Source organism: Hyaena hyaena, unplaced genomic scaffold (assembly GCF_003009895.1).
Source record: "Hyaena hyaena isolate Hyena2069 unplaced genomic scaffold, ASM300989v1 scaffold_675, whole genome shotgun sequence".
Classification (NCBI taxonomy): Eukaryota; Metazoa; Chordata; class Mammalia; order Carnivora; family Hyaenidae; genus Hyaena; species Hyaena hyaena.
The window spans coordinates 285,476-306,487 of NW_024081303.1; the positions used below are offsets into that span (position 1 = coordinate 285,476).

General features: G+C 35.6%; 1 protein-coding gene across 2 annotated transcripts; it reads left to right on the forward strand.

Annotated features, from left to right (window-relative positions):
- The first annotated feature begins 686 nt into the window (after window positions 1-686).
- On the forward strand, window positions 687-19,679 carry IL33 (interleukin 33). Of its 2 annotated transcripts, none has more exons than XM_039217116.1 (8): window positions 687-741; window positions 4,432-4,539; window positions 11,786-11,911; window positions 12,826-12,954; window positions 14,536-14,643; window positions 15,431-15,481; window positions 16,412-16,509; window positions 17,872-19,679. In XM_039217116.1, exons 2-8 carry the CDS (start codon window positions 4,443-4,445, stop codon window positions 18,067-18,069), a joined length of 807 nt encoding a protein of 268 aa, XP_039073047.1. In that variant the 5' UTR covers window positions 687-741; window positions 4,432-4,442; the 3' UTR covers window positions 18,070-19,679. The 2 variants fall into 2 exon arrangements, with proteins under 2 accessions (XP_039073047.1, XP_039073048.1); XM_039217117.1 differs by having other exon boundaries at window positions 4,432-4,506.
- The last annotated feature ends 1,333 nt before the right edge of the window (window positions 19,680-21,012 follow it).

Sequence of the window (21,012 nt, forward strand, 5' to 3'; positions counted from 1 at the left end):
AAAAGAAGAAAAGAAAGGGGAAAAAATAGAAACAGCCAAAGTGTTAATCAATAAAAGATTGGTTATGGGATACTTATATAAGTGAATGCTAATTATAATGCTTCCTGTACAAGAATATTTCTGACGTGTATTCATGATGTAGTATTAATTGGAAAATCAAAAAAGCAGCTTATAAAATAATATTTGTGATAGGTTCTATTTTTTTATGAAAAAAATAGAGATGCGTAATATTTCTACACTCAACAAAGAATGTCAAGAAATAGAGCATATATTCTTTCCTATCATTTACCCATTTTCTGAGTGCACATACATTATTTTTATAATCAGAAAAATATTACCTAAAGTTTTCAACTACCCAAAAGAAAAGATAAAAGCAATGAAACAATCGGTGCCCTTGTATGCTCTACATTGAGCAATAAACAGTACCTAGAGTCAATGCCATAGAGGTTTCATAAAAATTAATGATTAACTGAGTACCACTCATTGAAATTGCTGCAGTTAAAATAGTCTGAAAGTTCTGTTTAGGATTTGGCTGTGGGAATAAGATATACTCCCACTCATTCTAACCCATTCAACTAGCACTATTTGCATTGCCTCATTCATCAAAATCTGTCACCCAATGTTGCTTAATCCAAGTGTGTATATATAAGTAGAGCTGAAATATAACTGCATCAACTACCACCAAATGTTGATGACAGAATCTTCATTATTTGAAACCAGCCCTTCACGTTTATAACTAAGGTGAGTTATCATAACCAATGTAAAAGTATATTTGCCTATGTTTTGGGGGAAAGTAGCATGAAAGAACCAGTGATGTTTATATTGCTATATATACTGAAATATTTCTGATTTAAAAATAGGAAGTAAAGAGTAAATTTTAAGTCTGAAAAAAGGTGAAAAGAATGCTTGTATTTTTTTAAAGTGAAGATTTGTATGTTGTTTAAGGAAGTGCTTTTTTATTCCTGAATAGGATTTGAAAGTATTTTCTATGTTTTTTACTTACTATTTAATTCTTTTCAAAAAAACTTTTACATTTACATATTTTTTGAGAGACAGAGAGAGACAGAGCACAAGCAGGGAAGGGGCAGAGAGAGGGAGACACAGAATCCAAAGCAGGCTCCAGGCTCTGAGCTGTCAGCACAGGGCCAGACGCGGGGCTTGAACCCACAACCATGAAATCATGACCTGAGCTGAAATCAGCCACTCAACTGACTGAGCCACCCAGAGGCCCCTACCACTTGATTCTTAAAAAGCAGCTGACTTTCTCTGTGTCAATAACTCCCTGTAAATATGGTATTTCAGTTTCTTATCTATGTTGCTTAAATCAGAAAACTAATTTTGGTTTAAAGTTGAGTTCCTCCAAGTATGTTATCTCAAATTAGCCCATGTTAATAGATAGTCCATGTTAACAGTGTTGTTGATAGAGGTAGTGGGGGAAGTTACAAGATCAAATAATTACCCAAAATAATTAGTTAAACTGAAGTACCCATGAATCTTCAATGAAGGACTGTTAACATCTTTACTCTGGTAATGTGGTTCTGACTTCACAAGAGGTGGAATATAAATAGAGTCGTTTCCTAGATTTACTTTAAAATGTAAATTTTTTTTTAAATGTCCATTCAGGAGAACTTTTTTTCTGGAAAATGAGGATCCTTGGATAAAAAAGGAAACGCACACACTAAAAAACAATCCAGTGTTATAATTTTTCATTTTATCAGTAAAGTGTTACCTGTACACCTACTGTGTGCAGGGTATTAACTGAACTGTTTTCTAAACAATTTAAAATTTAACTGCAAACTATTCCACATGTTATGATTATGATTATCATATTTAGAAATTTATTATTTCCAAAGAAGTTGGACAACTGGCCAAGTATTTGAAAATAAATTCCCAGTTCTGATTATTTTCTTTTTACATTTGGAGGAGGAAGAGAAGAGACAGGGTAGGAAACTGTGGAATAAAGATGGAAATCAGGAAACTAGATTATGGTCCCAGTTTTGCGTTTGTGATCCTGGGCAAGGCACTTAATATTTCAGTCTTAGTCTACTCATCCATTGTTTTAGGGGCTCAGGAAAATGATACCAAAGATTCTCTGCTTCTAAGTGATCTTACCATTGAAGAATTTTGCTCATAAAACCCAATGTAAATAAGATAATTGCATATAATATTTTCCATCTAAACAACAACAAACACAACAAAAACAATGGAATTTCAACCTGTTTGAAATTGTCCAGAGACAAAAATAAAGTTCTATGAAGTTTATCTTCCAAGGAGTCCTCTATTTCAGTAACTCAATGCTCATTCCTTACTCTGCTAGAAGGGCAGATTCATATAAAATTTTTAAGAGATTTAAATAATAACCACTCCTGGGATAAACTGATTATTTTTGTAATCTAGGAAAAAAGGGGGCAATGCTTAATATGAGTAGAAGTAACTATTAGTAGAATTTGAGGCAATAAAGGGGGAGAATTTAAGGCTGAAGAAATCCTGCTCTCTCCACAAATCACAGAACCGCTGCCTTACCTTGATGATGAAGCCAGGCCGGTACCTTCAGTGGTAACTTACTGAAAGAATTTGAGGCTTCTGCAATTTATAACAGAGAACGAACATTCTTTCAGTAAGATACTGCCACCCATTTTGATAGTCAAGGTACAGCAACTATTGATGATCCTTGCCTGAATCAAATATTAAACTGGGGGCTACAAGACTCTTATTTTTCTAATTCTACCAATTCCTTCTGTAATGAATAAACCCCTCATTCATTCATTCTTGAGAAATGCTATGGACCGGTGGGTTTCTTTTTGCATTAATTGCTTTATAGTAAATTGCCATTATTTATCTTTTTGATGCTCAGATTATGTCAAATTTGGCCAGTGGGAAACCCTTTAAGGGGGCTCCTGTGTCTTTTTGACACAACCTCACAAAATTTTTTTTCTTACAAATAGTTTATTGTCAAGTTGGTTTCCATATAACACCCAGTGCTCATCCCCAGAAGTGCCCTCCTCCATGCCCATCTCCCCCATCCCCTCCACATCCATCAGTTCTCAGTTTGTTTCTCAGCATTCAAGAGTCTCTCATGGTTTGCCTCTCTCCCTTTCTCCCACCATTTCCCCCCTTCTTCTCCCCCATAGTCCTCCATTAAGTTCCTCCTAATCCTCCTGTATGTGCAAACATATGATATTTGTCCTTCTCTGCCTGACTTATTTCACTCAGCATAACACCCTCAAGGTCCATCCATGTTGCTACACATGGCTAGATTTCATTGTTTCTCATTGCCATGTAGTATTCCATCGTATAGATAAACCACATCTTCTTGATCCATTCGTCCATTGATGGACACTTAGGCTCTTTCCGTGTTTTAGCTATTGTGGAGAGTGCTGCTATGAACATTGGGGTACATGTGCTCCTATGCATCAGCATTTCTGTATCCCTTGGGTAAATTCCTAGCAGTGCTATTGCTGGGTCATAGGGGAGTTCTATTGTTAGTTTCCTGAGGAACCTCCACACTGTTTTCCAGAGGGGCTGTACCAGTTTACATTCCCACCAACAGTGTAGGAGGGTGCCCATTTCTCCACATCCTCGCCAGCATCTAGAGTCCTCTGATTTGCTCATTTTAGCCACTCTGACTGGCGTGAGGTGGTATCTCAGTGTGGTTTTGATTTGTATTTCCCTGATGAGGGGGGATGCTGAGCATCGTTTCATGTGTCTGTTGGCCATCTGGATATCCTCTTTGGAGAAGTGTCTGTTCATATCTTCTGCCCATTTCTTCACTGGGTTGTTTGTTTTTCGGGTGTGGAGTTTGGTGAGTTCCTTATAGATTTTGGATATTAACCCTTTATCTGATATGTCATTTGCAAATATCTTTTCCCATTCCGTTGGTTGCCTATTAGTTTTGCAACCTCACAAATTTTTGAATGACTCACTGCTTTCTGGCATTACTGAATATTCCATATTCACCTCTACATTCCCAGCCCATATATAGAGTCCTCGTTCCTTTTAGTGCAAAAACTGTTTAGAAACTAAGATGAGCATACTGATATTGATTATTTATATATAATACAACAAAGATTTTCCCTTAGCTTCTTATATTTTATATTTGTATCTCCTTTCCCCTGCAGTAAAAATCCTGTAACATTAATACATCTGCTTACTTGTTCTGTCCTGTAGTATAGAAAAACCATTTCAGAATCCTAAAATCAATTATATCACTAACAATAAACCCACTAAGTAAAGTTTAAGATTTCTTTGCAGTTCTTTTTGTTCTCTTACTATATTCCAAAATAGATACATTTTCAGAAAGCTATGTTCAAATTTTACTGAATGACTATTTTCTTTACGTGGCTATGTTACTAATATTATTTTGAGGTTGCCACAGTTTCTGTTTATTTTCAATTTGAGACAATTGAACTAATATTATATTTTAATCCACAGAAGCCTGAAAAATGAAGACTAAAATGAAGTATTCAACCACCAAAATCTCCCCAGGAAAAATGAACAGCTCAGCAGGCAAGGCTTTGGTAAAATCTCCCAAGTTGGGAAGTAAGAACTTAAGCATTTCTGATTGTTTTTACATACTATATTTATCTGTTATAAAATTTTTAACAGTTATATAAAATTTTTATTCTGATGTTCATACATGCCACCTTACCAAAAGCTACTAAGAATACAAGAGCTGAAATTAAGAGGGATGGCTCATAAATTTGTAATACAGCAGCCTTTGGTTTTAGACAGACTATATATAGCCAACTTTTGCTTGATACATACCAGAACAAGAATGGTTTGGGTAATTTAAACCTGCTATCGTGGCAAACATGAATAACCCTTAATATCAATCCCTTCTCTCTACCCACACCTCTTTCTAGCTAATCCCCAAATCTTATTCCCAGATTAATAAAATTTTAAACTGATTCTCTTTCATTCAACAAACATTTATTGTGTATAAAACACCTTTGGTCTACAAGCTATGGTCTTGACTTGTAACTTCTGATTATTCTGGGAGAGAATAATAAGTGAAGATATTTGAATAATCCATGCCCCAAATATAGCAGAATTGATCAAATAATGCTTACATCTATCCAACTGAAAACTCAAAGGAATTGGCATAAATTGAAGGGTAAATAAAGGCATGTAGTAGCCATAGTTTAAAGATTAAAGAGCTATATCTTTGATCCTGAAAATCATCCTAGGAAAGAATTATGAAAATTTATACTCATGCTTTTCATACAAAACAGGTAACACAAAATAAAGTTAATAGAAGCCTGGTAAGACTGAAGAGAAAATAGAGGCTGAGGAATGATAGTGGGGACTGGCATATCTTTGTTCTTTGTTTTCTTCATTTCTTTGAACATCTTTAAGGCTAGAAGAGAGAACAGTGGTAAAGAATATCATTTGCTGTCTTCCCCAAGGCTATGGCCCACCCATGCTGTTTTTAGTAACCAAGGAAAGTATTAATTTAACTATAGTTTCTGAAAGGCCAGGAAATCACAATTGTTGTGTGTTTTTAGTAACCAAGGAAAATATTAATTTAACTATAGTTTCACAATGGCCAGGAAATAATCCTTTTATTTGTGTCTGAATCAAAACGTTCTGTGTAGAAACAGTGACTCAGTGGAACTAACTCTATGTCCTCTTAATAAAGAATGTTTTCTTTGTACACCAGGAGATATGGCCCCTTTATAGATACTGGAGTGGAGGAACAGGCTGGGGTTTATGCCATAGTTGCTGCATTGATGCAAAAATTAAAATGTAACCCCTCCTTTAAGTGCACAGTGGCCCTAACAGCTTATTTATACCATTTAGAGAAACATGATGCAGATAATCCCCAAATCATTTATATGGCTTTGGAAGACAGCAAATTATTCTTATTGTCCATTAGCAGATATTCTTTTCCAATAATATTGCTTACTTTAACACTAAGATTGTCATTATTTAGACACTTTTGGCCAAAATTTCAACAGATATCTATAAAGTGTGTGGCAGGTGCACTTCTCAAAACCCAAAGTGTAAGTAATATTGTATCTTATTTTTCTAAATTAACTGCTCTGAGCCCCCAAGCAACAAAGCAAGAAAGCTCATTTCATTCCTTCTCCTTTGGACTAGCAAGATCTGACACAATCACAAGGCTAAAAACTCAAAATTTGTACCATCTATAAATCTATCTGCTAGAGGTATACATACAATCGGGTTCCATATGAGTTCTGGTCACCACTAAAGTATTTCATCTCTAGTACCAATAAGGTACAGGACTTAATGAACTAGCAAAAAGCCCCTCTCCAAGCTCATTTCCTTCCTAGTTTCCAGGAAGCTACTCCTGGAGTCTAGCTATTTTCCTCTGCTATTTCCTCTCCCCTATATTCATGAACACTTTCTCTGTTCTTACAATCCAGCTTCCTAATGAATCTAGCCAGTAGTCACAGTATGAAAGCCATGGGACAGATCCATCCAGCAGAAGTATTTTAACTAGCCTGAACAGTACTTTTGTTGTTTTTTAATTGAGGAAACATTTAAAGATTAGAAGATTGTGCATAAAAACCTGAATATCTTGAAAAAATATGAAAATCTAGCAACACTGGGCCCATGTCCCTACGTGGCAATAATTGGCAATAGAAATGAGTAGAGGTCACACACTTTAATTTGAGTATGTCCATGGAATAACTTCTGTTACAGTGATGGAGCTTCAGCTTTATCCTATGGATAGTAAGAAACAATTGAAAACCATTTAATTGGGGAATAGCAAGATATTTTTTAAGAGAGAGAGTGAGTATATGAGCAGAGGAGGGGGGCAGAAGGAGAGAGAGGAGAAGATGACCTCAGGCAGGTTCCATGCTCAGTGCTCCCACAACCCTGAAATCATAACCTGAGCTGAAATCAAGAGTCAGACACTCAATCAACTGAGCCACCTAGGCACCTGATATTTTTATTTTAGAAAGATTATATTGATGATGGTATATAGATAGAGTGAAGGGCAAGAATAGAAACAAAAACTGGTTAGAGGTCTACTGCATTCATCTAGGGGACTGATGATGAGGGCCTAACCTAAAACAACAGAATGGAAAGGAAGGACTAAATTTCAGATACACTCAGAAAGTGAAATCAGTAAGATTTAATGACAGTCCAAATAAATTGAGGGATGGACAGAGATGGAAAAATAGATGATTCTCAGCTTTCAGGATGATTTAAGAATAGGCAGACAATGATTAAAGTGGTATTGTTTCTCAAGATAGGGTTTCAAGAGAAATATATTTTGGGTAGAAAAAGATAAAGAAGGTTTTTTTTTTTTTTTTTTAATGAGAATATCTGAATTTAGGGTAGGGATTGGTCATCCAGGTAAAGATGTCTAGAATTCTGGAGACTTCACATAGATAGATACAAAGGTGCTTTAGGATAACTGAAGTCAAAATACCCTGTGAAGAAAGAGCAACAGATATGAAAATCAAGAGAAAGAACTAAGGTACAAGTACAGTTTGGGGAATCATCAGTATATAAAAAGATGTCAATGGAGCAGGCTTTCCAAGAAAGAAAGTCTAGAGTGAGAGGAAAAGGCAAAGGACAAATCCTGAGAAACACCAACATTTTAGGAGCAGTCAGACAAGGAAAAACCAACAAAGAAACAGAGATGGATGATCAGAGAGAAACAAGGAGAACATAAGAATACTGGTGACATGATAATAAAGGAAGAAAGAGTTTCAGAGAAAGATGTGGTTCCCAAAGTCAAATGCCACAGATAAATCAAGGGTAGTAAGCAGTGAGAAGAGAGTTTGGTGGAATAGGTGTTTGGGGAAGAAGTGAAAGATGAGTGATTCACTTATGTAGTTCCTGTCAACCATAGTCTGGCTCTCTTAGTGGCAGAAGTATAGAAAGATTTCGAAGCACCTTTCCATTTACTCACCAGAAATGCGTGAAAGATTTCATCATGTTGTTGCTATGATGAAATTACTTATGAGAATTTCCTTAAAAGCCATCTAAGACACTGCCGTCAGACATCAAGCAGGATAGAGACATAGGAAGTGGCAACAACCCTTACATAAGCTTGAGTTGGACCTTTGACCCCAGCAGAGCACTGTCTCCCACAGAGTCCCCAGGGCCATGCTGGCTTTGTGATTCCCATCTGAGAACACAACCTTTACACTATACTTTCAGCTGCCCTGAAACAAGAAAGTATACCTTCTTCCAAATACTCCCAATGTAAATTATCTTCAGTACTTCAAATAATATTTTTAAGTTTATTTGGGGAGAGAGAGGGGAGAGAGAGAAAGTGCATAAGCAGGGGAGGGGCAGAGAGAGAGGGAAACACAGAATCTGAAGCAGGCTCCAGGCTATGAGCTGTCAGCACAGAGCCAGATGCAGGACTCAAACCCATGAACAGTGAGATTAAGACCTAAGCAGAAGTCAGACACTTCAGACTGAGCCACCCAGGCGCTCCATCTTCAATACTTCAAGTATTCATCCTTCAGTAAATTATACTAGTGTTTGTTCCACTAGATGGTAACCCCTACATTAATATCTTTAGCCTCTCTCTCCTTCTACATCCCTACTTCCTCGATATCATGACTCTTACTTCTAACTACCCAAGACCCACATCCTGCTCCCCACAGGGTCCACTCTCAATATTAGACATGCCTGTCAGTTATGTCCAATGGGATTCTGAATATAACATATAGATAAGCATGTAAAGAATGAGCATGTTTTCAGTATCATCTTATGCCTTTTAGGTCTGGAGACACAATGTGATACAGTTAATAAAGTATTTTATTAAATTAATTATCAGGAAACCAAGTTCAATGCTGGCATTTGCATAGCTTTTATAAATTATCTTTGCAATAGTAAAAGCATTACAGAAATGTGATACTATAGTTGGTATTTATAAATTGTGATGCAATGTTAGGGAGTTCCAGGGTAGATGTGAATATAATTAAGTGGTCTTGTCCCATTCAGACAGTTGAAGATACCTAAAGGCAGATGCCCATCTGAATTGGAGTAAGATATAGATAATTCAAAATAGCAACTAACAAAAGTTTACTTAACTTTCAAAAGCATATCAGGAAGACAAACTTCTAGAGAATTTTAAAAAAGAAGGAGGGCATCTGGGTGGCTCAGCCTGTTAAGTGTTCTGACTCTTAATTTTAGCTTAGGTCATGATCTCATGGCTCATGAGATCAAGCCCCATGTTGGGTACCACACTGAGCATGGGGACTGCTTGGGATTCTCTTTCTCCCTCCCTCTCTGCTCCTCTTCCACTCACTCTCTCTCTCTCAAAATAAATAAGTAAATATTAAAATGATATATCATAAAATGGATCCTAAAGTCACAATTTTCATTTTATGAATTACTGTGAATAATTGAAATTTGGCTGTATTGGTACAAATTGTTTGATAATTCATTTGCTATAACGTTAAAAGTTGAGATGCTGTGACTCAAGTGTTACAACTTTCTTTTTTGTTTGACGCTGAAAAGCCTTTTATGAATTTACGAGTAGAAAATTTAATTTTTTTATTTGAGACTTTTTCTTTGACTAAGTGAAAAAATTACTAAATAGGTGATTAAATTTTTTACTTTAACTGATTTAATTAATTTGTATTATGTTAGTTCCTAAAATTACAAAGTAGCATTTTCTTAGATGGAAGTAGATAGAAAGAGTAGCTTTGATGCTAGACATATTTGAATTACAATTTCTCACCAGACCTGTAACCTTGGGCAAGTGTGTGTGTGAGCATCCATAATGGGCCAGGAACTGGGCTTTAATTATGTTGTTTCACTTGATTCTCCTAGCAATTTTCTGAAACAGAGTAGGCATATGACCTGAGGACCAATGAGGTTAAATGCCTGGCCAAGATCACATAGTTAATAATCAAGGACCTGGACCTCCAACAAATTCTTGCCAAATGCAAGGATTTTCTTTCCATACGATTATGCCTTGACTTAATCTAGTGTTAAGATGTAGATACAAATGGCAGCTGAGTTGTTCTTTGGTTTTGTTTTCATTTGGAATTGGTAAATGAAACCAACAACTGTCTTCTAATCCAAATAGATTGTCTCCTTAGAGAGACCCAGTGTCTACCAGCTTGCCTTTCCCAAGTTTCTCGTAAAGGTAACTTGATGCCTTCCAACGGTTCCCAACATGGACCCTTGGAAACACTGTTTGGCTTCTGGGAAGACCAATAGATATTCTTTCACTGCAACAAATCAGACAGGAATCTGCTTCTAAGGGCGCCTGTGTGGCTCAGTTGGTTGGGTGCCTGATCGCGGCTCAGGTCATGATCTTGCGGTTCATGGGTTTGAGCCCCCTCAGGCTTTGTGCTGGTAGCTTGGAGCCTGGAGCCTGCTTTGGATTCTGTGTCTCCCTCTCTCTCTCCACTCCTCTCCCACTTGTGCTCTCTCTCTGTCAAAAATAAAATAAACATTAAAAAAAAAAAGAAAGAAAGAAGAACCTGCTCCTAACTCTAAGATAAAATAAAAGAATGGGAACTACCCAGGAAAGTTAAGAGCTGGGGGGGGGGGGGGAGGGGAGGGAGGAGGTTCCCTTCACTGCTTGAAAATAACCAGCAAAAGCCAAATTTTCATTCAAATTTTTTCATGAATCAAGAATCAGTTTTTCCTGCCGATAAATATCAGAGCCTTAAGAGTTTTTCAGTGCCTCTGATCATCATCTGAAAAATGAGGAGAATAATTTCCTTGTAATATTATTGTGTGTGAAAGACTAAACAAAACAGTAAGTAAAATTTCTAGCACAGTGTTTGGTCTGCTGTAGACATGCTAACATTTGAGAAGGCAGCAAAAAATACTTAAAGGAAAAAAGATGGTCTTTTCAAAAAATGGTGCTAGGAAGACTGGATATCCGCATATAAAAGAACTCAAAAAAAAAACAAAACCTGAAATGGATTAAAGACTTAAATGTTAGACATGAAACTCTTAGAAGAAAATAAAAGAAAAAAGCTTGAAGACATGGGTCTTTTATTTTTAATATCAATAATCTCTAGAGACTATAGCCATCCTTTTAAAATTATTAAAAGTGTATTCTAATTAAGTAAAAGAAGATTATACATTTCATATGACCACAAAAGTTCCACCTCAGTTAGGCAAAGACTGATATATGCTTGATGTAGATCCACACTTCCTTATATGGAATTTGGAAAACCAAATTTTTTTCTAAAGATCTAAAATTTTTCATGACTCATTTAGTAATAAAATATAATCTGAACTCATGTGACAATTAAATCCTGACCTGAACCAACATGAAGTCTTTATTTATTTCACTTTACATAAAATTTCCTATATCTCACTATAAAATCACTAATTAATATTTGGTTTTGAGTTGCTGCCTTAGTCCCTGCTGGGAGTACTACATATATACAGTATATACTCTACATGACAACTCTAAAATCTAAAAAACTCTGAAGTTTGAGGTGCCTGGGTGGCTCAGTCAGTTAAGCATCTGACTTTGGCTCAGGTCACAATCTCACAGTTTGTGATTTTGAGCCCTGCATCGGGCTCTGTGCTGACAGCTCAGACAGAGCCTGGAGCCTGCTTCGGATTCTGTGTCTCCTCTCTCTCTGCTCTTCCCCTGCTCATGCTCTGCCTCTCTCTCCTTCAAAAATAAATAAACATTGAAAAAATAAAAAATAAATAAAAAATTAAAAAACCCTGAAGTTTGAAATACAAGTCACCCCAAGCTTTCTGATAAAATATTGTGGACTTTCAGTTGCTTTAGTGGCTGGCTATGCTCATGATTTGTAAAAAGATAAAGACAGATGGAATGAAACAGTATTACATTTTTTCAATTGTTTAGAATCCCAGCAGAAGGCTGAAGAAGTTTGCCAAATGTACTTTATGCAACTACGTTCTGGCCTTATCATAGAAAAGACAGCCTGTTATGTCAGGAAAGAAACCACCAAAAGGCATTCACCAAGAACAGGTAAGGGGAAACTGTATGTTTTCTGGTAATTCTTCACTATAATAATGGGCATCTATTTGCCTTCATTTACCACATCTTAGATATCTAATTTTTTCCTCGACCAAATTTTCCTTCTGAAATATAGTAAGGACGCTGAACTATTTTCTGGCCATTTTCAAAAGGACAGATAAAGAGTTTTATGGCATGGTAGAAATAGTCATAAATAATAAGTGAAAACAGAGGATATTAAATTATAAATATATTTACAATATTTTATTGTGTTTTTTTTTTCATTTAAAGGAATTAAACGAAAATGTTAATAGCAGTTGTTTTTTGGGTGTTGAGACCGTGGGTAACTAGTTTTCTCCCACCTGGACTCCAATTAGTGTACCCTACTGAGGTATAACTGTGCCAGGAAATATTGATCCCTTCAGACTATGGGGTGGCTAAAGTCCTGGGGTCAGTCATCACTGTCAGCAAGCAGCTTTGACTCAGAATCCTCAAAGTGGATTTGGGGTTTGGGATAAGGGATTTGACAGAGTGTGTATTGACACTTCAATGTTTTCCACATCTGTATTCTAACACTACTGACAGAGTGAAACATGACATTAGTTGAATGATGCATTCCCCACAGTGTTCTTTCACAGAGTTGAGTATTTAACACTTACCTTATAATTCCATGCATGTGTTTTCAAGCATTTCTAACTTAGTGAAACTACATGGTAACTGAATGCTGCATTTTGCGCAGTGTTGTTTCTCAGAGTTGAGTGTACAGCACCTCCCCCATTGGTCTCCGCATCTGTATTCTAACACTACTAACATAATGAAACGACGTTAGTTGAATGATGCATTCCCCACAGTGTTCTTTCATAGAGTTGAGTATATAACAGAGTGGGTATTGACAGTCCACTTCTATTCCCACCTCTGTCCTGCAGCTGGAAATTATAAACATCTAGTATTCACTGCCTGTCGTCAGCAGCCGGAACGGCCTGTAAAGAGCTTAGCCTTTGATATGCCTATGGTCCAGAAATGCATTGGAACAACTGGTGTTTCAGCTATCCAAGGTATGTCTGGTGATGGGGGTGGTGTGGGTGTGAGGAGGGAGGTAAGACACAGGACCCTGGCAAGTGCCACTCCAGGAAGCAGCTTCAAGTCCATGCCTACTTGTGTAACAGAAACTTCTGTCCATTTGTTGCCAATGTACCCATTTAGTGGTATCCAAACCAGGTACAGTGTAGCTGCTCTAACAATGAGTGTGCATTCTATAGTTAACCTTCCATAATTATTTTGAAATGGTTGTTATGGGTTGGAAATATGGGGAAAATATTTAATCCTTCAAGGGAAAAAACACATTTCCTCCACAAATTTCAACATTTTGACAATGAAAGAAAATGAAGAACTATTATATTTTTAAAATATAATTTCAACTCTTAAACATTTTAAATAGTTGTTAAAATTGTTTTAAGTTGTATCATCTACTTCTGCAAATAAAATCCAAGTTGATAGTAACTATCAAGAAGTGAAGAGATCATTAAGAAAACTTGACCAGAAATGACATACTGTTATTCAAGCATAATTCCTGATATAAATGTCTTAAGTTTCCAGAAGCATACTGAAGTTTCTCAATAAGAATTTGTGCTAAGCAAAACAAGTCAATAAGAGAAAGAGAAAAACTATATAATTTCACTCATATGTGGAATTTAAGAAACAAAAGAGATGAACATATGAGAAGGGGGAAGAGAAGAGAGGGAAACAAACCACAAGAAACTCTTAATGATAAATAACAAACTGCAGGCTGATGGAAGGAGACGGGTAGGAGATGGGCTAGATGGGTGATGGGTACTAAGGACAGCACTTGTTGTGAAGACCACTGAGTGTTGTATCTAAGTAAAAAATCACGGACCTAGTCCTGAAATCAATATTGCACTGTATGTTAACTAACTAAAATTTAAATAAAGAAAGAATTTTAATTATTTTACTTTAGAAATTCATATACAGACTCAATATTTAACATTCTTATATTTTGTGTATTATTTTTCTTAGCACAATTCTATAATATAAAGAAAAATATAATAATTTTTTCTTTCAGGACCAACATAAGTCCCAATTCTACAACAGTTTACCTCAGCATGCCATAGAAATAGCATTTTCTATGTGTGCTGGGACATTTTTTTAAAGTTGAGAGTGCTGCTCTAAGTGTCTCTCTTATTAGCCAGAGGGCAGAGTGGGTCTCTAACTCCACAACTTACAGATGGGTATTCATTTAACCACGTCTATCAAAATACAGTCCCTTTTTGTCCACAGTCTCCTTGACCATAAGAAAAAAGGAAGCAGGCAAAGTCTGTCAATTTTCCAGCTTATTTCTCTCCACCAAATCCTTCCATAAACACACTAACATGACCTCCTTTGGTCTTCATGCAGGAGACCAGCATATTAATTCCATTCAAGTGGCAAACTTCAGCCTTTCAGCTATGTTAAGATTGCACCAAAGGCCTTTATCTATCTAACAATAGTGGACAAAGTACAGCTCAAATTGGAAAAACAAAAACAAAAACCTTTACGGAAGCATTTTTTTAATTGCTGAAGACTGTTCATGGGAACAAGTTATTTTGAATTTTTAATGACAAGCTTTTTACTTGTTACAGAATATTCTGCTTCCTTGAGCACATACAATGATCAATCTATTACTTTCGTTTTTGAGGATGGAAGTTATGAGATCTATGTAGAAGACTTGGGAAAAAATCAAGAGAAAGGTAGAATATTTCCTTTTGTCTATAATGATATAATTATGACTAGTAAAGTAAAAAAATATTTACCAAACCATAAATAATGTATTACTTCAAACATGACACATAGATTTCATACTGTGTGCCAACTCTAATGCATTGGCAGAGATGCCTAAATATCACTAAGTTGAAGAGAATTCAGAAGCTTAGTGAGGACTGAATAGGGAAAAATGCTGATACTGAGAAGTGGTATATTTTGTGAAAGATGGAAGAAGAGGGATTCCTGTGTGGTTCAGTCACTTAAGTGTCCGACTCTTGGTTTCGGCTCAGGCCATGATCTCAGGGTTCATGGGATCGAGCCCTGTGTCAGGCTCTGCACTGACAGCACAGGGTCAGCTTGGGATTCTCTCTCTCTGTCTTTTTCTGCCCCTCCCCAACTCATACTCTCTCTCAAAATAAGTAAATAAGCTTAATTTTAAAAGATGGAAAAAGATGAATGAAGAGAATACATATATTTGCTATTGCTAAATTACCTACTATATCTTTCCAGCCCTATAAATATCGCCAAAGTACAACCTCAAATAAAAGAATATACCAGTGTTATGAACTATATGTTGAAGATTTTAATAATGACTGTGTTAGAGAATTCATCAGAGCGTATTCATACATTTTTAAGACCTTTCTTAAAATCACTAAAGTTATTTTATTGATGTATAATAAAAGAGGCTATTTTCTGATGTTATTTATTTGTTAAAATTCAAACCTTTTGATAAAATTGTATCTCACCAAAGGGATTTTATGCATTCTTTTTCAGATAAGGTGTTATTCCGTTATTATGATTCCCAACCTCCTTCACGTGAAACAGGTAATTTGGAAGGCTAGGTAGCTGAAGTACTTGAATTCTTGAATTTGGGGTAAGGACAAATCCAAAAATCCTCCATAAAAAAGGAAGGCAGTCTCAGAAGATTCTCCTAACCCACACTCATGGTAAAATCTTAGATTCTTACAGGATTTATTCCATCCCATCCATTGTGCAGTTTAATAATTAGGATGAAGACTTACATTTAAAAGAGATCCAGAATAATAGCGGTTTGAGCTACATAAAACTTTATTTCTGTCTTAGCCAGGACAAGAATGGGAGTACTGCTCAACAGGTTATCTGGGGACCTGGCCCCTTCTCTCTTTGTCACTCTGCCAACATATACATGGTTCAAGATTACTTGCTACCACAGGAATGCCCAATCAGCAGGACAGAGGAAGACAGATGCATGAACTGTCTTTTCCTTTAAAGACAAAACCTTGAAGTTGCACCTGACACTTCCACTCACCTCATATTGGTCAAAACTTTGTCACATTGCTACATTTAGCTACAAGAAAACAGACTGGGAAATGTTCTATTACACAAGGAGAGTAGTTGGGATGTTGAAGGACAACTATCAGTGGCTTTACATGGAGACAGGGAAGCTGACACCCAGACAAATACCCAATAGAGTCATTATTCTACAATTAGAAAGCATATAAGAAAGCTATGGAGCTTAAAAATAACTGCAAATTGTCCAATGACTCTTTAGGAGCTTAAAATTACTCCCAAGTTGTCCAATGACTCTTTAGTTTCATTTGGGTACAAATACTTCTAAAAGACGTGTTGGCTAGTGAAGCAGTTATTTACATTACATCTTGGATTCTTTACCTAGGTGTTAAACTTATTTAAATTAAAATGAGTTATATTCTTAGCCTTATAATTTACATTTTTAAATTAATTTATTTTTAATTTACATATATTTTTAATTGCAAGGTGATGCTGTTGATGGCCAGACATTATTGGTAAACCTGAGTCCTACAAAAGATAAAGACTTCCTGCTGCATGCAAATAACAAAGAACACTCTGTGGAGGTAATAGAAATATACACTTAACTGTCATAATTGACTCCAATTATTTGTGCAGATTTAGGTATTGGCATATTTCAAGGAAGAAGTTTTGTTTGTGCTATTGTACATAAAATACAATTACTACTAACAACTCACTTCTGGAGTAGGGAAGGGAAGGAAATGGCATGTATAGCCTTGCAACTGAAAAGTCTGGGCTCTGCCAGCAGTGTAGAATCACCTGGGAGTTTGTTAGAAATGCAGAATTTCAGGCTTCCTCACAACTGAATGAGAATCAGCATTTTAACAAATTTTAACAAATCTCCAGGAGACTCATACGCACATTAAAGTTTGAAAAGCGCTACTATATGGAATGATCTGAAATCCTTTCTACTCAGCTTTAGGAACTACTTTGTTTTTCTAGGAAGTGTTTCTTAATAAAATAGCTTTCTTAGGCAAATGCAACAGTTTACACTCCAAGCCTGCTAATGGGAAAGTCATAAATATTTCTATCTGCCAAGATTTACAATTATCATTGTAAATAATAACCTACATTCTAATCATAGGATTCACTACAGTCTTTTTCAGTTAGTAAACAGTAGTATAATATTTGTCATGATGAAGAATTATAAACATCTTGAGAACAAACAAGCCAAAGATAGAGACCAGGAAGAAAATATAAGAGTATAATATAGATGACAGATTACATAAATACAAAATTATAAATCTAACTAATACAGTCATAAGGTATTAACATAAGCACTCAATGGTAACCAATATCTTCCTTAACAATGCTCCTCAATGTATATAACAGTGTTTGGCATATATAATTACTTGGTAGTAAGAGCTGACCCATATAGAACTCTATCATATGCCAAATACCATGTTAAATGTTTTACAAGTAGTCTCCTTTAATTATTGAGGTAATTCTACGATGGAATTATTGTATTTGTTAGATATTACTATATAACAAACCATTCCCAACACTTATTGGCCTGAAATAATAATCATTTCTATCACTCACAAGTAGAAAACAGGTTAGACTAAAAAAAATTGATGCTTGAGAAGTAAAGCAATGTGCACAAATCTCAGAGACAGTACATGGTAAAAGTAGGGCACAAATCCTGAGCTGCTGCCTCTAAATCCAGTCATTCTAAGCTATAAAGTCTCTCAAGATATATAGACCATCAGTAAATTAAATTAAGTCCATCCCACTTCAGCCCTCAACTAACTTCCTCCTCCCCCATTCCCATCCTCTACTTAGTAATAAGTAGCCTTGCTAGAAATACCAATTTATAACTAATTTCCTTTAGTTCCTAACACACGGAGGTGAGGTTGACTTTGGATTTCCCACTCACATACTGGTTGTTTTTTTTCTTGTTTCCTCAGCTACAAAAATTTGAAAACCCATTGCCAGACCAGGCCTTCTTCCTCCTTCACAAGAAGTCTTCCAAATGTGTTTCATTTGAATGTAAGAATGATCCTGGAGTGTTTATAGGAGTAAAGGATAACCACCTTGCTCTAATTAAAGTAGAGGATCAAACTAAAGATTCAACTATAGAAAATACCATATTTAAACTCTCTTAAAATTAATGTTATGGAGAGCTGTGGATTTTGTGTTGGATAGCCCAAATAGCTACCACTGGAGAAATGATCAAGAAAGAGACAGATAACATTTAAGGGAAGTGGAGGGTATTTAGTATGTTATGGAATGTTTTTCTCATTCTGTGTAAATATTTTTTATGGTCCTTCATTTCTGCTTTTTATTTCCCTCTGTATCATTACATATTCAATAGGGTATTGCTAAAGAGACCTCAGAAGAGATACAACCTGATCTTTATATTTTTATGCTTTCAGTACAGAAAGAACTTCATATTTAGAGCTGAGACCTCTGGGAAAAGCAAGGGTCTTAATCCAAGTCTCATTTTAGACAGATTCATTTTAAAGAGCTACATAGAGACATAATTTTCCCTGGTTCCAAACAATGAGTTTACACACTAAAGCTCTTGGTGAAAAGACAACCAGGTCTACCTGGACTGACCGATTCACAACTGGATTAAAACAACAAATTTGTTTGAAGATGCCCAAAACTTCAGATACCTACATAGGTAGGCAGGTAATATAAATATGTGAAAAGAGAGAGACAGTCAAAGCATTAAGAAAAATAAATCCAGTGTGTTTGTAAATATTTTTACCTCTAATTGTTTGTAAACTGCTGATTTTTTATAGACTTAGTTAAGTTTAAGCAAGGCATTCTTATATTAGGAAATGAAAAAAATTATAGGTCAGACATATAATTGAAATCATTAGGAATATCCAACAAACTAAAACATTTATTTAAAGCACTGACACAACCTATCTTAGGATATCCAAGTACCATGGGATCCAAGTACCACAGTGAATTGAGAAGTCCTCTAATCTATTAGAGCCTAGATGGGACACAGGATTAACATCACAATTTCAATAACTGTCTATCCCTTAATTTTGTGGTATCCTATGTCCTTCAGACCCTATCCTCAAGGGATCTATGACTTTTGATATACATGTCACCCTGGACAACATTTTTTCTAATACTTTCTTCCCATGTATATGCGTTTTACTTGTCCAGCTTCCCAATTACCCTACTTACTATGGAATATTTATTTGGCTTTTCTTCCTTACTCATTCTTTGACCAACTGTGTTCTTGATATATCTTTTGTGCCTCCTGAGCTTTATTACATATCATGTGATCTCTGGATACCATATTTATTCTACTTCATCTACCTTATGTTGTAGAATTTCACACAAGCCTATTAAGAGAAATATTTTTATTAAATACCTTTGCATTTTACATTACTAAGGTAATAAAATTCATGCCCAACCATATAATAAGATTGTTCAACTACTGAAAGAATCATTTTGCTTATTTTAAGGCCTTAATTCTACCATAATTTTTCACAGGCTTAACACCGACAATAAATGATAAAACTAATAACAGAATACTTATAAAATGTAACTTCTTCTGAAAGTGTAGGCTTTTTAATTCTTAATTTGGTGAGATCTATTAGATTATGATACTGATGGAACATAAGATTTAAAAAGCTGAGAATTACTTTGTGAGGGTAAACAATTATAAATAATAATAGATCTTTCATTACATTGCCAATTTTAATATGGAGACAAAAATAAAAGCAGAATCTATATCATCCTATCTGAAAAACGCTAAATGTTAATCATATGCATTTCTATGATATACTTAAAATGATTGTTTTTAGGTAACCAGATATATCTGTTACATTGTTTAAGTTCTTGAATAAATTGTATTTTTTAAAAGTCTATGAGGCCACATTTTTATCATAAAATGACTAAATATTCTGAAATTTTTAAGAAAGTATACTTTATTCCGCCAATGTTGGTGTATGGAGTAGGTCATTTGTCTGATATTTTTGGTCATTCAAAACTAAGATATTCCAGACAAGGGATCATATCTTTTACACCTTTGTAATTTCCAGTGCCCATCATACTGCCCAGCACAGAGAGCTATTCAGTGACCTTTACCCAAAACCAAACAGCCAACATACACCTGCCAAAGGAACTTTAACCTAACCTCTGACTCATTTAGGTATCTTTCAACTTGGTTATCTTATATTTCATGTTCAATTCTCCTTTTCTAAAGATACTTTGCTCATCACAATGCTGATTATTATTTGATTAAAATATTAAGTGGGCGATGGCCTTTTGTCACTTACTTTAATGTGTTTTGATGATCCGAAACACAAACATAACTGGAAGGAATTTTTCCATTTCATTGTATCAGAATGAAAATTATATCAAAACTTACTTTTCCTCATTTTATTTATATTCATTAAATTTTTATGTATTCATTGGATACCTTGAAATACTATCAAGAAAATTTTATTTGAATAAGTAATATGACTTAGAATTGGAAAAGAAAATGAAGTAAGAGTTAAGATTCAGGGGATCTGGAAAGATAATTGCTAATTTAAATAGGATGCGACAGCTTGATGGGGCATCTGGGTAGCTCAGTTGGTTAAGCATCCAACTTCAGGTCAGGTCATGATCTCACCATTGTGGGTTTGAGCCCCATGTTGGGCTATGTGCTGACAGCTCAGAACCTAGAGCGTGTTTCGGATTCTGTGTCTCCCTCTCTGCCCCTCCCCAACTTGCTCTCTTTCTCTCTCTCTTTCAAAATGAAAAACATTAAAAAAAAAAAAAAAAGAATGCAACAGCTTGATTAAAAAGATTGAATTATAGCCCCCCACATCTGTAAAAAAAAAAAAAAAGCCAGAAAATAAAAACAATTTCAACCTTTGTGCCTCATGCTGAGAAATTGCATGATGGATAGAAAAATCTTAAACAAGAGTATTCTTGTGCGGATTGGGCCAGGCTTGTCCCAAATTCCTCCCCCACCCCCACCATACAATGAACTATACAGCACAGAAATCTTGTCCTCTAGCAGTTGCTCCCTAAGTACCTGTCATGTGTATTAGACTTTGCTAGGTAGCATGAAAGCACCCCCCCAAGAAAGA

What these genes read in the sequence shown, in the direction of transcription:
- IL33 (XM_039217116.1), top strand. Translation starts at nt 4,443, where the DNA reads ATGAAGACTAAAATGAAGTATTCAACCACCAAAATCTCCCCAGGAAAA. An exon ending in GGGAAAAAATCAAGAGAAAG is followed by an intron (nt 14,644 to 15,430) that starts GTAGAATATTTC and finishes ATTCTTTTTCAG; the next exon opens with ATAAGGTGTTATTCCGTTAT. An exon ending in ACCTCCTTCACGTGAAACAG is followed by an intron (nt 15,482 to 16,411) that starts GTAATTTGGAAG and finishes TTTAATTGCAAG; the next exon opens with GTGATGCTGTTGATGGCCAG.